The 23,101-nt window shown below is 42.4% G+C and overlaps 1 protein-coding gene across 1 annotated transcript; it reads right to left on the reverse strand.

Moving 5' to 3' along the window:
* Window positions 1–3,677: 3,677 nt before the first annotated feature.
* On the reverse strand, window positions 3,678–21,589 carry lrrc24 (leucine rich repeat containing 24). The gene is made up of 5 exons (XM_078263818.1): window positions 21,231–21,589; window positions 8,173–8,367; window positions 6,996–7,274; window positions 6,543–6,711; window positions 3,678–5,748 (listed from the first exon to the last, which is right to left on the reverse strand). Exons 2-5 carry the CDS (start codon window positions 8,332–8,334, stop codon window positions 4,505–4,507), a joined length of 1,854 nt encoding a protein of 617 aa, XP_078119944.1. The 5' UTR covers window positions 8,335–8,367; window positions 21,231–21,589; the 3' UTR covers window positions 3,678–4,504.
* Between the last annotated feature and the right edge of the window lie 1,512 nt (window positions 21,590–23,101).

Consider the following 23,101-nt stretch of genomic DNA (forward strand, 5'->3'; position numbering starts at 1 on the left):
TTTATCAATTTAGCTTTTCAGCATTCACAAGCATTTTCTACAGGAAATACATTTTATAGTATATTATGATATTTTATGACATACAATACTATGATATCTTATAACAAACTATACTATGAATTTTTTCATGACTTTTTTATCACTTTTTTCGACATACTATACTATGACTTTTTTCAACATGCTATACTATGACTTTTTAATGGCTTTTTATCGACATAGTATACCATGGCCTTTTTATGACTTTTTGCAAAATACCTATATGACTTTTGACATGCTACATTATGACTTGCCCAGAAGGTGAATTGGCACCTCTCCAGCTACCAGTCCACACTCCAGACTCTGGTTCCTAACCTGACTCCCTACAGAGTGAGCTACTGCCATTCCAACATTTCAATGAAATGTATACTACTTAAAACATACTATACTATGACTTTTTATGACATACTGTACTATTACCTTTTTATTACATACAATACTATGACTTTTTAAGATTTTTTATGGCATACTATACTTTCAGTTTTTATGACATAATATACTATACATTTTAATGCAAACACTGTTCTGCACAGGTATCCACTTACTATGATGTTGGTGCAGGGTCCATTTGAAAAGAGAAAGCACAACTGAAGAAACTGCTCTGCAGATGTCAAGCAAGACACTCAAGTGCAGCTTGATTCATTGATGTTTTTTCTCTCCACAGGACTCTGCCAGCTTTCTGTTAGATTTTCATATATGTTGTCTGTTTGACAGGTCTGTTTTTAGTTTAAACAATATAGTTTTGACCTGAATTGATTTTTTTCGGCTCTGAATCATGTATTCCTTAGTGAGAAATCACATGCTTTTCACTCATGCCCTGAATGAAGATTACCATCCAGGCAAAAATATACTATTGGAAATTATAATTAAACAGTATACATATTATTAACAAATTAAATCAACGCACAAGAAGGTTTCTTGCTGTTTGAGTCTTCTTTTGCTAGTGCATGTTCTTTGCATGTGCACACAGATATTAAATCTTTTTGATGATATATATTTCTATCTATCTATCTATTAATGAAACTGTTAAATATATATATATATATATATATATACTGTGCAGACCTCACAGTGCCTAACATCATTTTGACATCATTTAACATAGCATCAAAGCTGCATTAATCCAAAACAAAAATGCAAGACAACATCCTGGTGACAGAAATGTATACAAACCCTTCTGGGAATAGCCATTGTCAAGGCAAGGTAGAAATACATCAATACTTCAGCCGCACATATCTCATATTTGACCTCATTTGAAAAATCCATTCCCTTATGTTGAACCAAGTTCCAAGAGAGATGAAAACAGATACATGAAAGAAGTTGGATTAGTGTGAAAACCATCCTCACTCAAAGTGTTGATTGATGGGATCACAGGCAACCTTTGCTATGAAAAGGGAAAGCAAAATGGGATTGGTACAGAATCCCAGCAATAACGATTGGCATGCATCCATTTTCTATGCTGTGTGAATGTGTATTATGATTGTACTGAACTGTTAGAGAATGTGCTATCTCTTTTTTGATAAACAAAGAAGTATTGTAACATTGGACAGCTGTATGAATTGAATACCAAAAACCAAAACTGTAAACTCCCCCAAAAGCATATAAAAAAAATGTTCAGATTCGGAGACAGCTCTAAAATGAGCTTTCCAGAATCTGGAATATTAAATATTTAGCCATAGACCTCTTTCACCTGACATGTTGAAATAATCCCCTTACCTATCCCACATATGTGCATTTTGGAAAATGAAAGACCTATTAGTGGGGTGTTCTTAGCAGTAGCAGTGCATTAAAACCTTGATTTCCACACTACTATTTTCCACACTATTATTTTTGCATAATTGTCTGGTTGTTAAATCAATTATGGAGGTCTCTAATCAACAGCACACCCTGCAGGTACACTGGGGGAGATCTTTGAAAATAAAGTGCAATGATTAGAGGAGATGCACGCTGTATAAAAATTAAACAACAGTTAAGCACACTCAGCGTGTATTCAGTGATAGAGGGGGTTGTACAAAACAACAGACACACCTCAAAATGCCAATCACATTGGATATTTTGAGCATTTGCCATTGTGTCCATGACAACCATTGTAAGCAAGGCTTTGTTGGACATGAAATGACACAGCCTGAGACTTTACACACATAGGCACAAAGGAAATTCATTTGCTTCCTATGACAACTAAAACATTTTACATTTCATCGTTTGAGATAGGCTGCATAATACATCTTCAGCTGTGATAAAGAGCTGTTATGATATGCTTTGGTCAGGTCTGGTTTTTGTGTGTGTTTTTTCAGCGTTTGAAAAATGTTCTACTTTTGTCCCTGATATTAACTCAGCTGTCTGCTGTGAGGCTGCTCTTGTTGAATCTGTACATAGTGAATATATATCTGTACATACATACATATATATATATATATATTCAGTGTCATCTGAAGTTCACTGCCGAGTTTTTAAAGAAATGTCATTAAAAAACATCACTCTGTGATCGGCCCATCAAGCTAAACTCTGGTAGGCGCTACAGGATGCCTCTGGCTAAAAAACATATGCAAGAAGTCATTTATTTCACAGACAATTACATGGAGTATTTGTACTGTCAGTGTTGCTGTCATGGGTTGTGTGTGTATGTTTGAATGTAGATGGTACAATACAATTTTCTACCTTTGTTGACAAGTATTATATTCTATTCTGATGTGCAACTGTTGCTAATACCTACCGATATTCAAAGCAATAGTTCAACCATTTGGGTAACACGCTTTTTCACTTTCTTTCCAAGAGATAGATAGATAGATAGAAGAGAAGACTGATGCTGGCTGATCATGTCTGCGTGTTAAGTAAAAAGCTGAAGCCAGAAGGCTTAGCTTAGCATAAAGACTGAAAGCAGGGGGACACAGCTAGCTTGGATCTCAAAAATACTTTCAATCCGTCCTGCCACGCTGTGATCAGGTGCAGAGTGGCCGCGCCGGCCGCAAAATTATGAATCCCAATATGGCCATGCCAAGAGTCGCCCTACGATGCAGCTCGATTGGGGTTAGGCATTTGACCTTGAGTGGTCAGGAAGCCCACAGTGCAGCTAGATACTTTACAAAATAAACCAAATGTATTTAAAAACACCCAGGTGCACGGTGATTTTAGCTGTCTTGACTTTGATTAGGCACACACACACACACAAACATTTGCTGAAAGAGAGCGAGAGAGAGAGCGAGAGAGAGAGCGAGAGAGAGAGCGAGAGAGACGTTTTGTAAAGTGGAGAGGAGAAGGATCACTTATCTCTGATTGTCTTCAGTTGTGTTTCTTCTTGGGTTTCTTGTGAAATAACTGTGGCATTTAATACAGTTGTTAGAATACAACCATATCAACTGAAATAGCAATAATTTTTAAAGAATATTGACATTTTTCTGAATGAGAATCAATAAGGCTCTTGGTATGAAGCACAGATCTGGCGTTAAAAACACATTTCCAATAACTTTCTCCTACTTTAGTCCACGGGAACCATGGATCTCTCACCGACTGACCTCTACACAGTTACTGTAAGCCACAGTCTCTATAAAAACATCTTTCACCGACCACGTCATGGGTTGAAGGTTTTTTTTTTTTAAGAAAAGAAGCATTGAATTTTTTTAAATACATTTTATTATGTAGAAGACAAAATGTACAATATTCACATTGGAGTGGTTGTTACAGACTGATGTTAATAGAATTAATTCCACCAAAGATTCCATTTCAGACAATAGAAATGTTAATTCCTTGTTCTAGTTTTGCAACAAACAAGTAGAAAAAACACGTTAACATCAGAAATACAATGCTATGGTAGAAATGTAAAAAAACAAACAGACTTTGTTGCATTCGAAATTGACCTCTTTAAACAAAACCACCCACCCACGCCCACACACATATGGGTAATGACAATGTAGTTTCAGTAAGAGGAACGGTTTAGATCTACTTCTAATGGGATCTGCAACCAGGTCCACAAAACATCTGCACTTCACAGTGAAAATTAACTTCATTATATTTACACAAAACACTGACAAAACACACAAAACAAAACCTAAAGAATAGTACAAAATATGACTCACTGGTTAAATCCATATTTGTTAGTTGCCACTATGTGCTGCACAGTCTAAACCTCTTTTGTGAGGATTGAGATGAACTTTCAAACAAACAATTTCAGATAAAGTTAGCCACTAATTATCTTTAAAGGGTTGATTTGGAGAAGACAGGTATGGTTCAGTTGTTACTTTCCCTATTTATTAATGTTCATCCCTCTGATCCAGCTTAATGTCATGCAATCAATTAGATGAGGATCTCTGAGAGGCCAATTGTGATCTAGGTTTCCCCCAGCCATAACTAACTCTCCCCTATTTTAGAGTCCCACAAAATAAAAATCATTGCACCAAGGTGATTTCCTTTCCATGTCTTTAATTAAGTCCATCAACATATTGTGTTTGTATTAGCACACAATTCAAACCCCTTAGCAGTGAATCTCGTAGGCAACCTGCGTTCCAAAGAGGAGACTCTGACTGAGGAAGAGCTCCTCTGGGTCTGTTGTTAAGGGTCCCTCGCCTCCATCTGCTGGGTTTCTGCGAAGCCCCATTCCCCCTGATCTGGTCAGTGTCTGCACCATTTCATGGTCCAGGAGAGCCTCCTTCATACCCTTCTGCTGGACAAACCCACTCATCATGGGACACCTGGATGAAGTGGAGCCCAGGACAGGCTGGGTTCTGTTCAGTACATACATCTCGCGGCCGTGGTCGTCGCGGTACTCCTCCAGCTGCGCAAATGTGGTGGGTCCGTCTGAGTAGTCGTTCACATAGAGGATGCTCTCTTCCTTGCTGGTACAGTAGGAGCCGCCTTCTTCTTTGCGGTACTGCTGGTGACGAGTGTAGATCATAATCAAGAGGAGAATGGCAGTGAGTGCCAGCAAGGAGATGCCAACAGCAATGGCGGTCTGTGTAGCAGGGCCAAGAGCATAGAAGTCCATGCTGTCCTGTTCATAGAGCAGCTCCTGGTTAACATCCAGAACCTCTGGTTGATAGAAGGAGTTAGATGAAGAGGAAACAAAGGAGTGCATGTTCAAACGAGGCCAGAACTGGGATGAATATGAAGAAGACACGTTGACAGCCAGATGAAAGGTAACTCTGGCAACACCACCAGGGTTCCAGGCTTCACACTCGTAGCGCCCAGCATGCGCTACAGTCACATTGCTGAGGAACAGCATGCCACTGCCCATGTCTGGATCAAAGCTGTCCCTCTCGCCGCCCTCCTCAGTCCCACGCACAAGTCCCTGGATTCTTCCAACACCCCCAACCTTGATCCCTCCACTGCTGGGCAGGGCTGTCACCATTCCTCCAACTCCAGGCCTGAAGAGCTCACCATTGGGTCCCAGCTCTTGAACCAAGCCTCGAGGTGATAACTGGGCCTTGCCATGCAAGGCTTTCTTCCAGGTCACCTGAGGCTGAGGGTATCCCGAAGCCTGGCAGGAGACTCTGAGGCTCTCCCCTAGTCGCACAGTCAGTTGGCTGGACTCGAGCTGAACCACAGGGGGGATGCAGACCAGGCTGTTGGGAGCCACCTCCATCAGGCTGAGGTGGGAGAGGCGAGGCGGTTCAGAGCACATCAGCCGACGCTGTTCGGCAGAGCTCAACAGACGCTGTCCGTCTTCACTGATCCAGGTTCTCAGCCAGCCCAGAGCACAATCACAGCGCCATGGGTTCTCTGGAGGTTAGGAATGGAAGAACACAAGGTAAACCAAAGTGTATGGTTTTGTCAACTGCTGTTTCCAAGAACAAGAACGAACTTTAAAAGCCCAACTTTTAAGCCAATATGGCAGAGAATCCCTTAAAGTGTTCAGAACAAATCTACAATTCCATGAAAACTGAGCAAACTCCATCGGCTGATTGCGATTGGTTCATAAGGTCAAGTATTAACTTTGAACCCCAATGTTTTAGCCAACATGGATGAGATATTCTTGAGTGCTCAGAAGAAATGGAAATTTGACGATCTACAATTCCATGACAACTGAGCAAACTCCAACTGCTGAAGATCATGTGATAGGTTGAAAGCTCCAGAAGAGCTGCTAAATTGACCTTGAGGTGATATTGTTTGGTAAATACATTTATTTTGCTTGTAATAATTTGAAGTTAGTTTGAGCTCCTCTGGTGCACATTGCAGGACTAATTGCCCTGGATAGGAGGGCCCTTTTGTAGATAGTGTTCCTTTGATTTATTATTTAAAATTGTGTCTTTGAGGGTTTTTTTCTCATGTAGATTTAGTTTTACAGTTGGATGAAACCCTTTGATATGCAAAACATGTTGAAGTGCACTTAATGTTCATTGACATAAGCCTGCAGGTCGTGGCTATAGCGGTCCATTCTCGAGCAGTGTCACTTCTTCAATATTGTGGTATGAAAGCATTTGTCAAGACATTTTGAAGACAAATTTAATCTTTTTTAAGGATTATATAATGTAACAGTGAGACGCAATGTGGTATTTTGTATCCGCTCTGCCTACCTGTGACACGGAGCACCTGCAGGCTCACGAGCGGTTTGAGGGACGAGACTCCCAGGGTGCGGAGGTGATTTCTGCTGAGGTCTAGCAGGGCCAGAGATGACAAGCCAGACAGAGCTTGCTCCGCTAGCAGCTCTATGCTGTTTTCCTGCAGGTGGAGTTCCTGCAGACGCTGCAGACAGCAAAAAGACATCAGAGGAAGGAAAATGTTAAAGGAGGAGGAAAAGAAATGAAAAGAAATTCGACCTGACTCAGTCTGTACGGTATTACTGTAATGGCAGGAATTAGTCAGACATGTTGTCATGAATTGGATTTACAGTTGCAGACCTTTTACCAAAAAGGATTAGGGTTAATGTTTTTGGAACGCTTAAAACAAAATGAGCATTGAACATTGCTGACCGTCCTTCCATCCATCCATCCATTCATCCATCCATCTATTTATCTCAGCTCTCCAACCTGCAGTCCCCTGAAAGTGTAGTCCTGTACTCTAGTGATCTGGTTCCCGGCGAGGTACAGGATCCGGAGGTGCTCCAGACCCCGAAACATGTCTGGGGTGACCAGGTGGATGAGGTTGCCATTGAGGGCCAGCTCCAGCAGCTGCCCCTGGTTGAGAAACGCCCCGGGCTCCAGAGCTGAGATGCTATTATTCTGAAGGTAGAGGTAATGGAGGCTGCCAAGGCGAGTCAGGTCCTGAAGACGAATCTGCACTATAGCGTTGTCCTGCAGGAATATGGTCTGATACAGGGTAAATGAAATTAGTAGAGTGATCATAAATTGATTACATTAGAGACACAGAGGAGGGGATGTGATGTTTGAATTTGTGTTCTGTTATGTACAAGAGAGTGAGCATTGCCTGTTGCTATGCTCACTGAGTAGAAACATGTATTAACCATGAGGAGAGATTGCATTAGCAGGGCCTCCATTAGATCTATCTGCATGGGGCTGTGCAGAGCTTTGGATATATGTTAATGTAGGCAATACAAACAATGTGGAATGAGCTAGTTCAGGATTGTGATAATAATGACTGATAATGTGGGTTGTGCAGCATTCTTCGTGGTTCAGTTATTTTGCCAAATGCTGCAGAACATAGACCTTGTCAGCAAACAAAGAATGTTTGAGTGATTGGAGCTACACAAGAGTGTGTGTTTAACCCACAATGCATGGCTGTCTTGATTTCCAATGTGCATTCATTGGTGATGTTTTCAAAGAAGCAAACACGGGCCATGAGGTGAAGTATGATCGACGAGATCGACCTGCTGATTAAGGTTAATGAATCAATTTACGTGCGACATGCTTTTCATTAATATTCATGAGCTGTAATAATGTTAGGGGGCCTGAACCCAAGAGGAAAAGACGGTGTAATGTTAAACATCTTCTCAACAGATGATCAGAGGGTGTGCAAGAGTCACTTTCCGAGCAAGAATGAATAATTACACAGCCAACAGCGCAGCCCCTCCCTCAGGCTTACATCAAAGAGGGTCACAGCAAATTGATTAAGCACAATCATTTCGGGGTAATAAGAATGGATCAGAGAGGGAGTCAACTGATGCAAAACCACTGATGCAGGAGAGGGGGGACAGCTGCAATGCACTGGCAGCTAATGCCCTAACTTATTGTCGATTTCCCAACTGACCTCGGTGACAGAGGGGACATCCTGTGGGATTTCTTTGGTCCCAAGAGATCCGCACTCCACTGTGAGGCTGTAGCAGCGACAGCCGGAGGGGCATCCCACAGACGGTCGAGGGATGAGGGCCACAATGATTAGGACGAGTCTGGAGAACCGCAAGAGGACCATGGCGGTTTTACGTTAGACCTTCAGAGACAAAACCTGGAGAGAGAAGGGCGGAGGAAGAGACGAGAATACATCACTAAACTCAGTTACAACAAAAAAATTCTTCACGGTAATGTATTTCATCCACAAAGCAAAGATTGACAGTAGCTGCAGATAATGTTGTATATGCAGATGGTTGTGAGATGGCAAGGGAGGATTGATTAAAGAAAAAAGCATGGGAACATTAAAGTACCTCCTTATCCCCTCCTGTTTTCCTTTCAACTGTGTCTATTCAGTGGAATTGCAGCAGCTTCTATTATGGGCTTCAATTAATTAAAGATGTGATAAGATTTGCAGGTTGCCTCAAGAACCTCTCTCTTGTCTTTTTAATGCATGCACAAACACACTCACACTATTTCTCTCTCTCTCTCTCTCTCTCTGTCTTAAAAACAAACACAAACACGCAAATGTGTATTAAAGAGACAGAGGCTCCATTTTGACCCCTATAATCTCAGAAACCACATTTACTTTCTCAGAGCAAACTGAAAGTGGCAACGAGCTCTAATCATCTGATCAAAAAATCAGCCCTGGCTGCTTGCTGCACCTTGCAGCAATATCTTCCTTTGATATAAACCCATCACTGAGCAACTGATCTGTACACTTTTTTTTTTTAATTTCTATACAGCCCAGAAGGGATTTATTGTTCCGCTCCACAGTTTCTCGTTGGACATCCAATATAATGTAGCCCAGCAGTGTTCATAATAGCACATCTGCAGCAGTTCGCATGAAGATACTGCAGGCTTGGAGATAAAATACATGTTGAAATGTCACACTGTGCCATTCTGCTCCAGTAGGCTGACAGTAGGTAGATTTATTGTGCTAGCTGAGGCGCCTGCCTCGTTCTAGAGAATCTTCATCCAGTAGAGGAGCAGACATCTCATTGATCCAATCAAAAGTCTCACATTGTTATTAAACATTCATGTGCACTCCGGCCGTCTTTCCGTATCCCATTAAGCCTGTCTGACTTTGAAATGTCTAGTTTACTTAAGATTGCAGAATCACCCAGACAGATAATTGATAGCATTTACATTTCGCTCGGAATGATTCGCAGATCATTTAGTTTATTAATTGTTAGAATTAGAGTGCACACAGCTCTCATTACAGATAAGTGATGAAAGGGTCCTGTGCCTGAAATCCACTGTGACTGTTAAATATTCAGTTTGCAGGGTGTTTGAAATGTTCTGTCAGATATAATCCAGACTAGTAATTTACTGCCTAAGTGCAAAAGCACTAGGATCACTGTTTCAGTGAATGAGAAGTCATTCTCAGTGCAGCCACGCTGCATTATTAAGCAAATGAATGAACTGGATTTTAATATTGCATGTTTGATTTAGAGCGCATTTACGCGGATAGCCAGCAAGCTTAATACAATGTGACCCACATAAGCTGTTCAGTTGTCTTCTTTCAGCAAAAACAGAGAGACACTTATTAACAAAAGCATGCCATTTCCTCTCCAGAGCTCTCCAAACAAGCATGGAGAGAAATTATACACTTCTATTGTTGGGGAGAGAGAGCACAAAAATTTAATTTTGAACAAGGCCTTGGTCTGTCATTGAGGTTTTGTTATTTCTCACAGTGAGATGACTTTAAAAAAAAGCTTTGACTTGCTTGAAAAGTAACAGAAGAGGAAGACACTCGCCTGCCCTCGGCTAAGAATACACACAGAACAGGATGCACAGCCGTATATTTGTTGTTACAATATGAGCCCAACATCAATCCAAATGGCACCCTGCCAGGTAGAAAAAATAGCTTATGTATTTCTCTGCTCACTGCAGTGTTACTGAGCGGCAATCATGCCACGCATTAGGTGTTAGGACAAGGCTGATGAAATGTAGAGACAAGGCTCACCTACGGAGTTATCAGGGTCTGCAATCAGAAAGAAGGCGACAACAAATACAAAACATTCGGGGAGAGGTTTCTTTAAATAATGCTGCTGACTGCAACTTGTCTTACAGTATAACAGTGCAGCTCCACCTGGTTGTGCGATGCTTCTGTTGCGCCGCGCTCCACTTTATTCCTATGGGTGACGTCAAGCGACTTTAACGCAAAGCATCCCGGGAAGGCGGCGCTGCATTTGAAAAAATGCTGAAAAAAAAGCTGGCCGATGCCCATCTTTATGCAAATGAATCCGTTGAACGCGATGCGTCCAACCGACGGCCGTCGGCACTAAAAAGTCTAATAAAGCGATATTAACAGCCAACAGCAGGGGGCGCTAATACGACCACTTATATGCTACGTGTAAAAACAAAAAAAAAAAACTGAGGAAGAAGAGTAGGCCTACTAGTCTGGCTATCACAAGACCATAGCTAGTAGAAAACGTAAGGAGAAAGGTGAATGGGAAAAATTCAAAGAAAAGAGGGCTAAGCCTCTCCCGACTGATGCGGCAAAATGCAAAAAGCTCACAGAGCTTTTTGGTTCCAGTGCAACTGCGAGCAGCAGCAGTAATGTTGTAGGCCTAGTCCTTGACGACCAAAGCAGCACTGCATCACTTAGCCAGAGTGTAGAGGACCAAGTGGAAGCTGAGCCTGAGCATCCACAGCCTGGTCATGATGAGGGACAGACAGCAGAGTTAATTTCACATCAGCAAGAGGTACTGGTAAGTGCCAGGAGCAGGAAACATTATAATAAGCTGCCTTTATCCCTAGCTTAGCGAATTGCATAGTCAGTTATCAACATGGGTGTGCATCATGATTATGAAAATTATCGTGCCATTTAGTGCTGTCAAACTTAATGTGTTTAATAATTTCTGTTAGGTTAATTTTAACCATTAAATGCGTTAGAAATTTCACTTCGTTGTATATGAGAGGTTGTAGTGAGCTCACTTTTGCTGCTAGGATGAAGACTATGGTATTGAATTAAACGTGAAAACCTCAGGCATGTATTGGTACCACTCTAAACGTGCTAACAGACAGGGAAGGGGGCTAAATAATTCACCAAATTTAACCAAAAGTTTAACCAAAAAATCCTAGCTTGCACTTTCTGTCTGTCTCCCATCAGAGTGCAGTTTGTTTTTGTTCAGGTAAAGCAAGTTGCCTACTTTATCTCTGAAAGTGTTGTTAGTAATACTCTGTACTGTTTTATAATTATAAGTTTGTGTAATTTGGGGTTTCTATCGCCAGTGACATTTCATTATTTGTATTTTATTTTCAATGCAGATGTAATGGCATTGTACATTTTTTGTGTTTATTTGAAGGCTGAGGCTTCATTAATAAACACAACCTCAAATATCATCATTGGTTTTGAGATGTTACTTGCTGTGTTAACTTGTCTGATAGGCTACAGTATTGTGGCATAGTATAAGGACATCCTGGCTAGTGTCTGTCGCGCACGGCTAGGGGCGAATGGCCGGACGATGGGCCTATTTGGGAGAAAGTCCAGGGCTGTTTTTTAGCCCCAGTCCGTCCCTGGTCAGGGGTGTGGAGCATCAACCATGGATGTATTACGTCTCGACACCACACTCGTGTCGCTAAAATGGATCTGCACCATCAGTCCTCCAATTCAGATTGAGTTTGCCCTCACTCTCATCTTTTGTCATGCTGATGTGGGATTTCAGTGGTAAGAGGTCAATTTGTTCATTTCAGTCTCAGTAATCCTGTGTGGACCATGCGTAATCTGCACAATCAGATCCTTGTTAGCTAAGCTGCTCTCAGCACTGTCAACGTTTTCATGAAGGGGGCTGCTTTGTTTGGCGTAAAAAAACGAGGTCAGCAATATATCTCTGTTGACTGTTGTTGTGTACATAGATGTGTACATAGGATGATTTGAACGTAATGTTGTGTACATATATCTGAGTGTTAAATGAGAGCAGCTGGAAAGCCCTGCCAGGCCACACAAGCCTGTTCAGCATTCGGTATCAGCATCAACCTCCGAACATGCATCCACACACTGTGCTCCGCAAACATTATTTTGGACTGGACTCCAGTGCAACTAGCAGTTTGTTTGTTTGGGCATTTCTGAAATTACAATTGTGTTCTTCTTCACATTGCGCTTTGTTTTCACATCTCAAACAAATTACAATCATAGTCTGGCTGGCCAAACATTAACAGCACAGAAGACTCACTGCATAGCGCTGTTATGATCTTCTCTTATTTTCGGAGGTGCAGCAGACAGTCAGAGAGCTAGAGGCAGAAGTAAAGTTCACATCCCTGTGCTGCCAATGGTACAGGTCGGCCTCATCCGTTGTTATGGTTACTCTTGTGATGAGGTCTGCTCGCGGGCCCGAAGGCCAGACACAGTTCCTGTGAGCTGGTGTTAGGCAAACAACTCCACAGAAATAGAAGCTGTCATTTCCCGGAAAGGGAAAATTGCTCACAGGACCTTGAGCTATGTGATGACCCCGAGCTAAATCGTAAATTCTCCTTTCATCCAACTCTCTTTCTCCTGTTTGAACTTTTTCCTCTCCTTTCTCCTTTCCCCTCTTTTAATCTCTCCTTCCTTCTTGGTTTCTCTGAAAGCCTCCATCATTTCCCTTTCCCCCATCTCTGACCTCTTTCTTTTCTCATCTCTCGTCCTTCTGCGCTGACTGACAGGTGCTAAATCATTTGTCTCAGAGCATCCTTTTGTCTACAAATAGACTGAGGCCAAGGCACGGGGAGAACACTGTGGCACTAACCCAAGAGTAACACACTGACTTTGAGCGATAGTCTCAACCCTGCACACAAACACACACACACACACACACACACACACACACACACACACACACACACATACACACGCTCATAAACATGCAGAGCACGCCTACAAAGTAGCACTTGTACACTAGCCACCAACATTCAGGGACATTCTGACTGGTAGACACACACATGCTTATGCACTTGCACATCCTGCCTACAACCAGCAGCCACTGTCATCAATTTACACATAGTCAGATACAAACTGGCAGCCATATATGCATGCACACACACACACATGCACACACACACACACACACACACACACACACACACACACACACACACACACACACACACACACATTTTTGTGTCAGCGCTAAAGGAAGCTCTGCTCTGTTAATAAGCCTGCATTGATTTCTTTATTTTGCCACTACTGCTCTGTCCAGCTGGTCTCCGCAGCCATTGATTTTCACTATGAAAACAGATGTTGTGGGGTGGGATTTGGGATTGCATTTGTGAATGTCTGTATTGAAGAGAAAAAAAGTTAATTATTACATGTTTCGTGTGTGTGTGTGTGTGTGTGTGTGTGTGTGTGTGTGTGTGCGCTTGTGTGTGCGTGTGTGCGTGTGTATGGCTCACTGTCAGGCTACCTCAAGAAGAATCACCTTCTTGAGAAGCAGCAGCACTCTCACAGTGGAGCATTTGGTCTAAAAACCTCACTCCATCTCTCTGTACTTAGACAAACATGAAAAATTGTTGATTTTTAAGAGTTCACATGATAAACTGCCGTGACAGGTCAGTCTGCGATACAGAGACTTGTTGGTAATGTAAGCTGGCCAGCTGAAAAGCTCAAAGGCTATTGATATAAACTGCACAAAGGTTCAAAGCAACCCAGAAACTTGATTTTGTCTGGGGCAATATGATGCTTTACAGGCTATAGCTACCAGTCACACTTTCTACTTCATACACAGTGACAGGCAGCAGGGTTACTCCAACCATGAGTAGAATGATTAATAATGAACATATATTGTCTTTTAAGGTTCAACACTTTTTTTGTGTTGGAATTCTTGCAGTCTGATTTGTGACTGATAATTGAGAAGTAAAAGCACAATGGCAACTGTATGACTGCATAATCAATATCCATTTTCCACACAAGATTTACTTTTATGCTTTCACTAGAAGGGTGATTGTAACGTCACATCATCATTGCTCAAAGCCTAAAGAGAGACTGTAACCCTCTTTTAGCCACATGACCTTCTTTTTTGTTATTCTGGGCTTTTTTTCCTCTAAAATCCTCTAGTTCTTTATCTGCATGACTAAACGGAGGCAATGTTGCAAAAGTTGTGTAAAAAATGTATGACTTCAAAACAACTATTAAGTCTTATGCACAAAAATCATATCGATTTACACAGGAATGTATTTATACAGATACAACTATGAAAAATCCCTTTTGACTGATTGGACTGCATTTATTTTTGTTTATCCTTTGGAAACGGGCTGCAGAAGATCAGGACCACAATCCATTCATTGACAAGATGTGGGAAACTGGGAGCTTCTCGCTGTTAAACTCGCCTTGGAGGAGTGGCGACACTGGTTTGAGGGGGCGGAGCAACCGTTTATTGTCTGGACTGACCACATCCCAGCTCCCGCTTATGCCGTCGGAGATAAGGTCTGGTTGGCTACATGGGATCTTCCTCTGCGGACAGAGTCAAGAAAACTGGCACCTAAGTTCATTGGTCTGTTTGTGGTGGAGAAGGTCATTAATCCTGCTGTGGTTCGACTCAAATTGCCCAAGATGCTCAGAGTACATCCCGCCTTTCATGTATCCTGCTTCAAGCCTGTTCTCCTCAGTCCTCTGTTGCCTCTTCCTCCTCGGATGATCGGAGGTGGTCCTGTCTACACGGTGCGCCGCATCATGGATTCCAGACGGCGGGGTCGGTGTTTCCAGTATCTCGTGGATTGGGAGGGTTATGGTCCTGAGGAGAGGAGTTGGATTCCTCGGCGTCAAATCCTTGATGACCTCCTTCGTGACTTCTACCGCCTCCATCCTGGTGCTCCAGGTAGTCCGCCCGGTGGCGTTCGTCGGACGGGGGGTACTGTCATGAATCCCGCTGTCTGAGTCTGTTTTCTGCCTGAGTTGCCTGTATTCTGTCCTGTAGTCTGTTTTCCTGAGTTTCCTGAACGCACCCTGTTCGGTTGCCTGGCGACGAAGCAAGGCGGGAGATCTCTCAACTACCCACACCTGCATCTCATCAGCTACCTGCACACCTGGTCCTGATCATCACCTCTCCACTTCTTAAGCTCTGACCTGACATCCATTCCCTGCCGGATCGTTAGCCATGAACAATATATTGTGCCTGCGTATCAGCCTCAGTTTACTAATAGTTAGTTTTGCTGTTCTGTTATTTTTGCTCGTTGTGAACTTACCTTCGTTTCCTCTGTCTGCAGTTACTCTCCCGGGATATTCACTCCACCTCTGCCTGGTCATCTGTTGCTTCAGAAACAACATTGGATCTGCTCATTCCCTCCCACCTACTCACCTCCACTGCCTGCTCCGTCACCTTGATTCTCCTGCTTCCACATTTAAGTCTCTTAATGCTTCTGGCAGCTACCGCTACTCAGCTGTTTCCTTCCGTGAGCCCAAGGTTCCGACACCAGATAAGTACGAGGGGGATTTGGGAAGATGTCGTTCATTTCTCATGCAGTGTGGATTAGTTTTTGACCTGCAGCCCAACTCTTACGCCACAGACAAGGCCAGGATAGCCTTTGTAATTGAACTGCTGCGTGGAAGAGCTCTGGATTGGGCTTCAGCCTTATGGGAACGACAGGACACCTGTATGTCCTCTTACCAGGAGTTCACGGCAGAGATGAGGAAGCTGTTTGACCATCCAGTCCGAGGTAAGGACGCAGCTAATCGTCTGTTTTCTCTTCTCCAAGGAGCTCGCAGTGTAGCAGAGTTTGTAATTGAATTCAGAACATTGGTTGTGGAGAGTGGGTGGAATGAGGCATCACTACAAGCGCCTTTTTATCAGGGGTTGTCGGAGCAACTTAAAGATGAACTGATTTCTGATCCTGAGCCTAGTGACCTGGACAGTTTGACAGCGTTATCTATTCGGGTGGGTAACAGAATCCGAGAGAGAAGGAGGGAGAAGCGATGGGGTTCTTCCAACCTATCATCTACTCTGTTACCATCCAAGTCGGGGAATAGACCAGAACGAGCTGATCATTCTTCACCACATGAGAAGAGTTTCTGCCTTCTGGTCCTGAACCCATGCAAGTGGGGCGGCACGGGTTAACTAAGGAGGAGCGCCAACGTAAACGTGAGACCAACCGCTGCCTCTACTGTGGTAACCCGGGGCATTACATCTCTGCTTGTCCCCAGCGCCTGTTAAACTGCCTGGCTTTTAGCGAGCCAGTTTCAGTCTCCCAATAACCCTGTCAGACCCTGCAACCCTCATGAACAATAATCAGATTTTGGACATTAACGCTTTAATCGATTCAGGTGCTGATGACTGTTTTATGGATGCCGACTTGGTGGAACAGCTGGGGCTTTCCAAGGAGCAATTACCGGAAGCCATTGAAGCTACCACTCTTAACGGCAGACTTCTGGCATGTATCACGATGAGGACTGAACCTGTTAAAATGCTACTGTCAGGTAATCATTCAGAGCTCATCTCCTTCTTCATTCTGCCATTTCCCCGAGCCCCCCTGGTTCTTGGTTACCCCTGGCTGAGGGAACACAATCCCACGTTCGATTGGGTGACTGGCAAGGTAACTAGTTGGAGTATTGAATGTCATGCTAACTGCCTTAAAACTGCCTGTTCTCATTCTGTTCCCAGTCATGTCATTGATTCTGCTTCCCCGAGACTTGTCCCTAGTTCCTGAAACCTATCACGAATTGGGTGAAGTGTTCAGCAAGCAGAGGGCTCTGTCACTTCCTCCCCACCGACCATATGACTGTGCTATAAATCTGATCCCTGGAGCTGCCTATCCCAAGGGACATTTATACAGTATCTCTCGACCTGAACGCGAAGCCATGGAGACCTACATAACGGAGTCTCTAGCTGCCGGTCTCATTCGTCCCTCGTCATCACCCCTGGGAGCTGGATTCTTTTTCGTGAGTAAAAAGGATGGCTCTCTTCGACCTTGTATTGATTATCGGGGTTTGAATGATATCGCTGTCAAGAACAAGTATCCCCTGCCCTTGATGAACTCTGCTTTCAACTCCTTGCAGGGTGCTACTGTGTTCACTAAGCTTGATTACGCAATGCGTATCATCTGGTCCGTATCAGAGAGGGGGACGAGTGGTTGACGGGGTTCAATACACCTATGGGACATTTCGAATACCAAGTGATGCCGTTTGGACTGACCAGTGCTCCAGCAGTGTTCCGGAGTATGGTGAATGACGTTCACAGTTCAAGTTATTAAGCCTTTCTAACGACATTAATACAGCTACAACCAGTTTCCAGTTAGCTTAGCAGAAAGGTCGGAAATGGGGAAACAGCTGGCCTGACTCCAGCCTACTAGCAACTCTAACCTAATTAATGAACCCATTTGTCTTGTTTGTTTAATCTGTACAAAAAAAGTTGTGGTTTTACTGGAGTTTATATTCCAGATTCTGCGCAGTGACTGCCTGGAGACTTGTAAGGAATATTTTTATATATATATATATATATATATATATATATATTTCATATTCCATGGAGTCTTGTCTCCTAGAGGTTGCCTACCAACCAGAGTGGAATCTTAGGAGGATTGTGTTACCTTTGGACAGAGCCAGGCTAGCTGTTTGCCACTGTTTCTAGTAGCTATGCTATACTAAGCTAAGCTAACCAACTGCTGGCTCTACCTTCATATTAACCTTTAAGATATGAGAGCGGGTGGCCGGGTTGGCTCAGTAGGTAGAGCAGGCACATATATACTTCAAGGCTTATGCCTCGACGCAGTGGTCCAGGGTTCGAGTCTGACCTGAGATGATTTCCTGCATGTCTTCCCCCTCTCTCCGCTTTCTCACCTAGCTGTCCTATCCATTAAAGGTGGAAAAGACCAAAAATAATCTTAAAAAAAAAGATATGAGAGCGAGATCACTGGAAAGGCAAATAAACATATTTTCTCAAAATGTCAAACCATTCCTTTAAAGTAATACATTTGGAAATCTTTGAGAAAACCAATCAACCACAGTCTGTTTCTGTATGTGTGTCTATGTCATTCATTGAATTCAGGCATTTAGTAAACACACTGGTAGCAAGTTAATAAATGTCGCCTTTTGAAATATAACTATCACTTTTTCCTGCTTTTCCCATTTCAATGACTCTCCGTATCAACCTCACCTGTCTGACACTTCCTCCTGTGTTTTCTCATGATTTCTTGTATTGCTCCTTTTTAAATGTCAGTTTTCTGTCATCTCTCTGTCTCTCACACATGCACACTGTCCATTCTAATTGTCAAGGTTGGTTGATGGTAACAATCAGGGCAATTTCACTCACAGCAGCTTCATCTGACAGGCTGCAGAATTTATGAAGCAGTAGATTATGCCAGAGCAGAATAATGGTTTGATTTTTACATTTCTTTTCCTCAATTTTTTTAATCAATCTGTTTGCAACCCCACTACCGTTCACCCATTTTTCTGTCTCTGACTGGGGGAGTGGGAGTGTGTGGTAATGAGGGAAGCAAAAGTGGACACGCACAGACACCTACCAATCACATTTGAATGTTGCTCAGTAGTTTTGTTTCACATTGTGATGGATGGATGAGATCAGACAGGTTGGAAGATGGATGGATGGAGGGGAGTCACATCCTCCTCTATTGAGAAGCAGAACAATCCCTTCCATCTTAATAGTATCTCCAATTCTGAAGTGTTCACGTGAATGAATTTGTATTTGATTTTGTTTACTATTAAGATGTTGACTCATTGTGCTTCCCCCAATGTTCCAGATGGGTGAATCTGAATTATAAATATTACTCCTTTTTGAGGCAGTTCAGTTGAAAGTGGAGGTATTACTCAACAGCAATAAAAGTGTATGGGACTGTGTGTGCATCCAAAAAGGAAATGAATGCTTTGCAATGCTACAATAACGATTGCTTATCATCCCGCAATATTGCGTTTTAGTAATATTGGGTGTGCAGTAGCGTCTGCAGAAGGAGTCATTGAATCCTCATAAATTCCGTTTCTTTGTTGCCATGGAAGTGACAGCATCTGCTGACTGCAAGTGATGGATGTCAGATGTTTGTCAAATAACACTCTGGCATGCCTATATTGTGTTATCTGTGAAGTCTGGCATATAGATGGGAAATAATGAAAATGTAAAAGTAATCTGCTTTTTTCTCTTGCATTTCTTATTTCGGCTGATCTTTGCCGTCCGCCCGTATCGTTTTTAACTCAGGCCATGATTGGGGGTGCTATGCAATTACAGCCAAAAGAGATTTCAGTCATCATTGTCTGGGAGACAGTAGCCAATGAAAAATAAAAGATCTCTAGAGGCGTAATAAGTCAACTTGTCTGTACGAATCTGTCCACACAAGAGAGATGTCCCACCCTCTGAGTTAAACAAATGAGGTCCTATTTAGGGCCTCCCTGTTTGGCTCCACACTGCTTCATGTGTGGAATAGCAATTAACCAGGGGGACGTGCATTAAAACTCTGACATCAAGGAAGAAACACTCAGAAGTCAGAATTAGAAAACATAACCGTCTTCCTGGGACAGATTGTATGTAACAATAAGCTTGTAGTGATGTTATCACACTATATACTCTTCCTGGCATCTCCCTTAGTGTCACTGTAATATTCCTGCCAGATGCCGACAGGGTGTGTGCTGTGATCAGCAGTGATCTTATTATGCTTCATTTTTCCCATCACAACAATATAACTTTAATATTCCCATGTGATTTGAATACACAGGCTCTGCAGTGAAATTGCTATAGTCTCTAAATTGTATTCTGGGATTAAGACAGCAGTTTTAGTATTGTAGTACTGCGGCATGATGGGACAAACTATTGACAATCTTAAGTAACGCATCCCTGCCGTGACACATTTTGTTATTAAATCTTTTTTTTTTTATTAATCAGATTTTAAATAGTGTGTTTATGAGAGAATCAGCAAGACCAATGAACAACAACAGAACAGCATGAGTGGTTAGTTTGTATTATAGGATATAAAGTAGATATCAGTTGCCAGTTTATTAGATACCCCTCGCCAAAACAAATGCAGTCTTAAACAACTGCAATGCAATGAATCTAACAGTCCAGATGGTTATAATGTTGAGTTTTTGTTGTTTTAGAGATTCAACTTGATGCTACAGTTTGTGATGCTGTTGAATTGTATACTAATGCACTCAGTGTCCACTTTATTAGGTACACCTGTAGAGTCAAATGCTGTCCATTGCAACTGCTCTGCCTCAAAGCCCACTTTCATTAAGGCATTAGCCCAATTATGTTTCTGCATTGATGTTGTTATTATACTCTCATGTATGTAAATGATGATATAAAATTAAAAACCAGTACAACACCACCTTTGACTATGACCTCAGTAATAAACATATAATTGAAACACATTTCCGATAATGTCAATGGAACATTATGAGCTACGCAAAGCTAGATGTTATAGCAGGGCTGTTGTATTGGATTGCATGAGATTGTATTAGACTATTAACTATCAGCTTAGCATAATACCATTAAGGGGATGTGCTAGTCTGCAGCAGTGACCCATAATTTGGGTTCCGTAGTAGTTCTGTTGTTCTATTGTTTTGCATTATACTTGAGGGGTGTTTCTAATATTTCATCCCCTCCATTCATGTTACTAAGGGTAGACTCAATTTTGGACCAATACTGGCAGTGTATTAACTATTAATATTAACATAATGGAATGTGCTACTGGGGCAATGATGACTCAATTTGGGATTTGGGTGCCTTCAGGGCTCCCTCAGTGTCAAATAATATTTCATTTCACTTTAACTTCTTTCAACAAGACATAATCCTTACATACAATCCATACAAAACACATCAGAACACAGATCTTTTGTTCCACTCTCATACTATAATCTCCCAAAGTAGACACGGCAGACCGATCTACTTCAAAATACATAACAAAAACAATATTCCTTCATGTGGTTTTTGGGATTAAATTGTATCAAATGTGAGTCCCTGAACCTAAATTAAACATAACTGGGGTCCCTGACAAACAACATTTGAGAACCTCTGTGTAACTATAAACGCACCCTATATCCGCCAGCACACAACTGCAACCTACCGTTTTCTCTGCGTGCGTGTACTTGATCTTGGCAGCAGTCTCCACACTTGCTCAAGCGACTTGGAATAAAAAAAAAAAGAAAAAGATGAACCCCACTTCAAATCACTGCAAAGAAATGAGCCAGAGCATTGTTTGCCTCCCTCCGCTCGCTTTTTTCACTCGCTCCTGACTGGGCAGCGATTTAGAGTCCGCACAGGCTGAGCTCGTCCACTGTAATTGAATGCCGAGAGCCGGAGCAAACTGCTCGCATCTGCCAAAGCTGGACGTCAGCGCTGATGGAGGTCGATTTAGACTCTTATCTCCCTCCTCTGATATTGTTATGCGGCTTTGATTCGTTTCCCCTTTTCCTTGCCTTTTCCCTCAACGCGGATGTTATCTTCCAATAGTGACCGACTCCTTTAATTATCCCTGCTTGACTTGACTCGCCCCCCCCTCTCTCTCTCTCTCTCTCTCTCTCTCTCTCTCTCTCTCTCTCTCTGTGCATTAGAGAGAAAGAGAGAGAGTAGTGGGGGTGTTTTTAATTCTCGTTCATTTACTTTCAAAGCTGGTCTCATCACTGCCTGGCACCGACGGTTGCACTTAACTTTAAGTGCAATTTCCGCCGCTAAATAAACCATGATGAACAGCGACACTTTAATATGAAACAACATATCGGAAGAGAAGCAGAGGGATTTCAGCACCACGGACAGCGGCCTTGTCTTTTATTATGAAAGGTTACGGGCGTAAAGATTTGATCCTCCACGCTCTGCCACTGATAAAGTGACGCCCGTCCTTACAGTGGCAATGGCAGGCAGAACAGATGTGTGGAAAAGTGCGAAGGGACTGAGTTGAAAAAGTACCATTTCTGTCTAACCAAGGGCAAGTGAATTCAAGCTGAACCGTCGCCCTTCAATATCCAGCAAAACAGGAGGCTACAGTTCATTACTGGCTGTGGCAGAGAGGATGAATATGAGCAGAGGTTACAGTCTATTTTACAACACTTTTAGGGGCCCTGTTGCTGATTGTTCAGCATGTGTAACATCGAAATGCTTCGTTGAATACAATTGTAATATTTTTATGCCTGGTTTTTTCAACTTTGCCCTCATACAAGAGTGGTAGGCTAGGCCTACTGTAGAAGCTGGACATTTCAACCATTTATCCATACATGACTTTTAGCCATCTATTTTAACTGAATATTTTTATCTAACCATTTCAACTATTTATCCCACACATATAGCTACTTCAACTAGGCTATTTATAGGCTACGTTAATTCTAACAAAAATAACTAGCATTAAAAAAAGGATTAACAGTTAAAAGAGTTAGCTCGACAGCTACATTAACAGACACCGTTTTTAACGGTGTATGCCTAATACGTCTGTCTTTTAGCTAGCTGTCAATGCTTTCACCTGTCTGAGCCCACCTTATGTCATATTTAATATCTCCAGGTCAATAGCTACAGTGCAGATACTATTTTGTTTAGAAGCAGAGACGTGCTCCGTTTCAATGAGGTCCTCCATGTAGGCCATCCAGAAGCTTTTTAAGCCATCATGGAATTACAGTGTCTTTGTATAATAAATAAATAATTATGAATCCAAAAATCAAGTCACGCAATCTCCAATATCTCCACATCGCTTCAAGCTAGCCTTTGTGTTTTTTCCCCCAACATGTTAGCTAACACCAGGGCCTTTCCAAAGAGGGATTCGTGCAATCATGGTCCTTCCAGAAGCTTAGTAATCCGGCCTGGAACTTCACTGACTTTTGGGAGACTATGCATAATAATTCCAGAACAATAAATCATTGACTGAACGGTTATTTAGTCATCCTATCGTATAGTAGAGCGGACAAGCATAACAATTGGCGTAGGCAATAGCGTGTGTAGTAACTTGGTCAA

This window comes from Sander vitreus, chromosome 12, assembly GCF_031162955.1.
Source record: "Sander vitreus isolate 19-12246 chromosome 12, sanVit1, whole genome shotgun sequence".
Lineage (NCBI taxonomy): Eukaryota > Metazoa > Chordata > Actinopteri > Perciformes > Percidae > Sander > Sander vitreus.